This window comes from Vigna unguiculata, chromosome 10, assembly GCF_037176805.1.
Source record: "Vigna unguiculata cultivar grain cowpea cultivar isolate G323 ecotype 2 chromosome 10, ASM3717680v1, whole genome shotgun sequence".
Taxonomy (NCBI): Eukaryota; Viridiplantae; Streptophyta; class Magnoliopsida; order Fabales; family Fabaceae; genus Vigna; species Vigna unguiculata.
This window is the reverse complement of record NC_140801.1, coordinates 11235578-11242137: the sequence shown is the minus strand read 5'-3', so window position 1 is coordinate 11242137 and position 6560 is coordinate 11235578. Positions and strand designations below refer to the sequence as shown.

At 29.3% G+C, this 6560-nt stretch overlaps 1 protein-coding gene across 1 annotated transcript; it reads right to left on the bottom strand.

Moving 5' to 3' along the window:
- Positions 1 to 3706: 3706 nt before the first annotated feature.
- On the bottom strand, positions 3707 to 4423 carry LOC146882140 (uncharacterized). The gene is made up of 2 exons (XM_085667643.1): positions 4054 to 4423; positions 3707 to 3931 (listed from the first exon to the last, which is right to left on the bottom strand). The coding sequence occupies exons 1-2, from the start codon at positions 4393 to 4395 to the stop codon at positions 3857 to 3859; spliced, it is 417 nt and encodes a 138-aa protein (XP_085523769.1). The 5' UTR covers positions 4396 to 4423; the 3' UTR covers positions 3707 to 3856.
- Between the last annotated feature and the right edge of the window lie 2137 nt (positions 4424 to 6560).

The following is a 6560-nucleotide window of genomic DNA, read 5'->3' as shown; positions in this document are numbered from 1 at the left end:
AAGTAACCGTCTTATAAACATTTTTTTTCTAAATTAACATGACAAAAATGTATAGTTTTTTTAATTTATATTTTGTTGAATAACATGCCAGAAAATTTGTAATATTAGTCATGCTTTCTTAGACTATATGGATACTTTCTTGGAAACAATTCTTCATATATTGGTGGAGAGCATGATCAAGACATTGGTTTTTAATTTTACTATGATTGTCATCACTTAAAAATTTATTTAAATATTTGAATACTAATAAATAAATAAATAAATAAATTTTTTAAGTGGGTTGGCTCACCAACCCACTTAACCCACCAACTCGTGATGGATTGATCCGGGTTATAAAATTTCTAGCTCACCATAAAGTAAATCGGGTTGGGTTCACTCATTTTCAACTCAGCTCGTGCTGAGCCAACCCGTGTAAGCCGGGTTGACCCATATGTCTATTTCCTACCCATTAACATATTGTGTCAAATAATTATGTTAATATAATGGTTTAATATATATATATATATATATATATATATATATATATATATATATATATATATATATATATATATATATATATATTAGTTCAGAATTTAGTTATTGGATAACCAAAATCTCAATGTGATCGGGTTTAGCATTTAAAAAAAAAAAAAACTAGTTCAAAATTAGATTTTAAAATAAAGGGAAGAAAATTTTAAAATTTTAAAATAGAAAATATTGTCTTGAAAAATAAATATTTTGAATAACATTGTATAAAAATATAATTTTAAAAAACAAAAGTTTAGAAAGTTAATTACATTGAGGTATAATATTAAGAAAATTAAATATATTAAAAATTAATAATTTATAAAAATAGTTATTTTAAGAAATAATTATTTAAAGAATAATATAATTTAAAAAACATTTATTTAGAAAAGTAATTATTTTAATATCTAAGTAATTTGAAAATTAAAAATTTGAAAATATAGTTTGTTAGGTCAATAAATATATAAAGAAGTGATTATTTAGTTTTTGTACTTAATTAAAAAAAAAATATTAATAGCTATTTATTTATAAACAGAATACATATTAAGTGAAATATAAAAATATAAAAATAAATCCGATATTAAAAATGTTTTAAATCAATTTTTAATTTTAAAATTTATTTTTAATTGTACATGTAACATCTATTTAATAGTATAGAACTACAAAATAAAACATTAGAAAATTGGTAAACCAATGCACGTAATACTCACCCCTTAAACCAAAGTACATATTGATATATAAGGTATTAATACAGTTATAAAAAAAAGGGTTAATTATGTTTTTGGTCCCTTAAGTTTTAGTGAAATTTGAAATTAGTCAATCTTTGAAACTTTTGATCAATTTAGTCTTTCATCTTTAGAAATGCTTGAATTTAGTCATTTTAACAAAATTTTGTTAAGTTTATTTGATATTTTAAACACTGTTTTATGATAAGATGTGAGTTAACATTGAAGCGAAAATGTGTCAAACGATATAAATAATTCAAATACTATCATGAAATGCACTTAAAACGTCAGATAAACTTAACAAAATTTGGTTAAAAGGACTAAATCCACACATTTATAAAGATGAAGGACTATATTGATCAAAATTTTTGAAGAGGGACTAATTCCAAATTTCATTAAAACTTAAGGGACCAAAAACATACTTAACAAAAAAAAAACTATAATAATAGCATATATAAAAACTAACTATAGATAACATGAGTTTTTCAAAACATAAAATTATAAGTAACAACTACTAGGAGCCTATAACTACTCTCCAACACCCTCGTCTTCCACTAGAGGCATGTCATCGCCTATCTCCATATCTACTCACATCCTGAAGTGATCATTTTAAATGGAACAAACAAAACACAAGGAACACAAAAGTAACAAGGTAAGTTAGAGTGGGAAATAATTATCTTAAGGCAATTAAATCATAATAAATATAAGCCAAGCATAGATAAAATACCATAAAACCTCGATATGCACACAAATAGTTGACACTAAACTCAATTATCCATATACATGCCATTGACATAGGAATTGATAGGAAGCGAGCACTTGTAGTAGTATTTATGCTTTGCAGATCCATAAACAAAGGGGTTATCACCCTACTACTCACAAGGATAATCCCTTTTGCACCTAGGACTAAACAAGTCTAGTGACTAGGACCTCTTATGAATCTCACCACATAACTCATTCTACTCTACATGAGCATTTATGGTCATTAGAGTTCAGACTTACTAAATTTCATATGTCAATTCATACACAAAAGTTTCCACCATGAAGAATTTCTCCTTGAAATTTCGTTAACATCATCTTCATACTTGTTCACAACCATATTATCACCTCAATTATTAATGAACAACATTATAAACATACATCAATTCCATCACATAATTAACATGTAAACTGGAGTTCAACGACAGTGCTCAATGTGACGCCCCGACTACTATATTAGATAATTATTACTTGATAAAAAGATGGAATTAATTTGTTTTCTTTTGTACAATAAGATTTTACTTGAGAGGACACTAACAATAACATAACTTCATATATATATATATATATATATATATATATATATATATATATATATATATATATATATATATATATATCAATAGTTTACATTTCTGTAATTGTTCATGAAATATTACAAAATTATGTATTTATATAATATTAAGAGTTCTATATTAGAATAGAAGATTATCTATATGTTTAATACCCGCTAAAGATATTAATATAAATTATCCACAAGTCAATCTTCAAAAGATTCACCAATAATATCCTGAACAACTCTCATTGAGTAGGTTCTTCTTCTACTCATGCAACAAGTACATATGAAAGGAGTGAGGTCTTTATAAGCCTTAAATATCAATCTTAATAAACTCAACAAACAATACAGACATTGGGGACCTAGAATTGGACCTACAACCACAAAACTTAATCTCGTTTTACCAAACATATGGATCCATATTCCACTTCTGATGATCCATTATAAACATCCAAAGTTACTTTGGGAAGTGATTAGGTAGTTAAGTATTTCTTATAAAAGCATTGGTACAATCATAATTATTTCTCTCTCGAGAATATTAGCCATTTATAGGCCCATAAAAGAGATATATACTCACTACTTAACATTGGCAATGTCGAGCAGGTATCGGATAGCACTACAAAAAAACATGTAAATATCGACGTTTATTTTTGTAATTTACGTCATTTTTAACTGTCGTTTTTTACTTGAGCGACGGTTTCCTGAAATGTCGTAATTCTTGCCGTCACAAAGTATAATACGGCGGTTATAGATGAACCGCCGCAACAACCGTCATTTTATACAACGTATAAAGTGGCGGTTTTACGAGGCAAAAAGCGTCAGTTAAAGCTGACGTAATATTTTTACTGGATGACAGATGTAATGTGAAAAACGACACTTTTAACTGACACTATTATCATTATATTATGACATTTTTAAATGTCACCAGTTTAATTAATTACAATTTATTATGAGATTAATTACGTCATTATCAAATGTATCAAATGACGTAATTTTAATATTTAATTATTTATTCTTTTTTAATATTTCTTATACTTTCATAATTCGATAAAATTATTTTTTCATGATAATTTAAAATATATAAAAAATTATATCAAATAGAAATTGATAAACTAAATTGATTCATTGTCAATATAACATAACTACATCAAAGTACCAATTCAAGCATTTGAAAAAAAAAAGACAACATTAAGAGTTCTAAAATATTCAAGCGTCTAAGAAAAAAAGACAACATTAAATGTCCTAAGTCTAAGGTGTTTTGCTTCCACCACTTGATCCTAGTATTTCATGCGGATTAAAAGTCCTAAGTCTAAGGTGTTTTGCTTCCACCACTTGATCCTAGTATTTCATGCGGAGATGGCACACCACTTTCAAGATCTGGTGCCTGCAATGAAGAAATAATATAGTATATATGAGTAAGGAAAACTGAAATAGATTATGTGATCCACACAATAAGTTTAAGTAATTTACTAATGTAAATTATAACTCATTAATAGATGGACATACCAAACCAGCAACCATTGCAGCAACATGTTCTGGAACATCTTCTTTAGAAGCAATATAGGCAAGCAGTGTTTGCACTTGGTTCTTGACAGTTGCAAGTTCATTTTCAATCTTCACAAACTTGTCTTTGTCATGTGGGGAAGCTGCATCAGGTGAAGCAAAGTTGATTCCTTTTATTCTTGTAGTTGATTGCTGAAAAGCAAGAGTAGGACACGCGCCATACGAAAGTCCTCTAACCCGACCTGGATGCTCTTTTCCAAATATGACACCAATAGGATCATTTGGAGATATTTCAGATGCAGTTTCCGGATTTTTCAACATCAATTCATCAATTTTTTCCTGCATAAAAATAGGAATAATAATTCAACTTTAATTCATCAATTTTCACTTTCCAATTTATTCTATCTCCAACACAGCATTAACTGAATAGTGATTAAAGTGAACGAGAAGGTTTGAATTGATAACATGAATTGATGTTTGATGTTTGATGAGGGATAAGGACACGTATACGAGAAGGTTTGAAGAGTGATTAATTGAATTAAAAAGTATAACAGGGTTCATGAATCTGAGACTGATCAGAGGCTATCTATGTTATCCCAACATAGTGATCCAAATGGTAAAGTTTTTTGTTGAGAGAAGCAGTGACAAATAATAGTGGTGTAATAGTTTAATGTTGTAGTCAGTAGTAACATGGTTTCCTTTGAAGTAGCAGGTAGTGAATATAATGAAGGTTGTAGTGAGTAGTAACAGGGTTTCCCTCATCGAGATAAAGGTGTGTAAGAAATTTATTGAAGCAATAATGTCTTTAATTAAGTATGCTTTCTAGTGGGTTTACTGTGACAAATCAGACACATTGTTTACTTCTCAATTAGAGTATCAATCTACACTAATTAATATTCTCAATGCAATATGAATATTAGAGACCATGAGCATGCTAAACTACAATTGAATCATATAAAGTCCAACACATCACAAAATCAAATCTTGAACATCTGTAGAATATTTCAGACGTATCCAGCACAACCCAAAATCAAAAATATTTCAGACGTATCCAGCACAACCCAAAATCAAAAACACGAGCAAACACAACATTTCTATTGGAAATTTTGTTATGGGTTGTGGTGTACATATAGATTTTTAAATATTGAAGAACCCATGATTAAACAATACAGCAACCGCAACCTTATTTATTGGAAATTAATGATGACTATCTAGAAAGATTCGTACCTGTGTCTTTGACAAAATAAAACAGCTGTTGTTTTTGAAAAATAGCTCCTATAATTTGGCTACTACTTCATACTGAAAACACATTCTTTGATCACATCTTCATGTGGTATTTTGAAGTTGACTATTGAATAACTCTCAATTTTACGTTAGGTATCTTCCTTGTTGCATGTCTTCATCCCTTCAGAACAAATCATACTCAAATCACATGCTTCATAACGTTTGTTAATAAATTTCAGTCAAAAATACAGAATATGAAAACAATATGCATTGAAGAAATTAGTCTAATTATGCAGCTAATGTAGCAGAATAAAACATGTAAATAATTCTCAACCTATAAACATGGCATATCATGTTTATAACCAACACATCTGACAGTATCACATACATAGAGATGTTAACCTTGATAGAATTCTTTTATAAATCTCACGAATGAAGCCACTTGGCAATTAACATTTCTTAATTAATGTGAGTTATACAAAAAATAAAAGATACTAGGAGGAGAAATCTTGGTAGCCGTAATTTGTGTTGGGGATAAGATTAACGCTCCATCCAAGTCAATAAATAAATTGAGCACGAGCCCTGTTTTTTTGGTGACCATAGCTTAAATAGATTTTAAATAAAAGATCAAACACCAATGGATGTTAATAAACGAGTCTACCATATAACCGTGAGCTAGCACTTGATTTTTTATTCACTTCTTCAAATAGTCACTTCTCAACCCAATCCATTTGTATCTGGAACAATGGACTAAAATATACATGATAAGACAAAAAAGAAAAAAATATTAAACTTGTTTGTAAAGTTTGCCAGGATTTTTTCAAATCCAACCCCAAAAACTGAGAATTGCAAGTGACAAGTGATCCGCAAGCACAAGCAACAACGGCGAACTATGTACAATATGAAGATGAAATGCAATCAACACAATATGCGAATGCCACTCAAGCTCGACAGAAATAAAGCCATTCATTCATTCAAGATATTTTGACAAGGTATAGAAATCACAAAAATGTTGCTCACACAGAAAACCCTAATCATAAAATTGGCCACTCAAATCAAAAATAGGCAAGATTAAATTCAAAAACGCAGCAATACTTTGATGAATGTCATACCAGAAACAGAAAAGGAGTGGACTGAGGCGCAAATGCGAGCAATCGAACCAAATAACCCAATCGAGCAAATGCGAACGGCGGCAATCGTGGACTGAGGCGCAAATGAAGGTGCAAATGGAGGCGAAGGAAGGAGAAAGGAGAAAGAGGTGAAATGAAAGAGGGGAAACGAAGAGG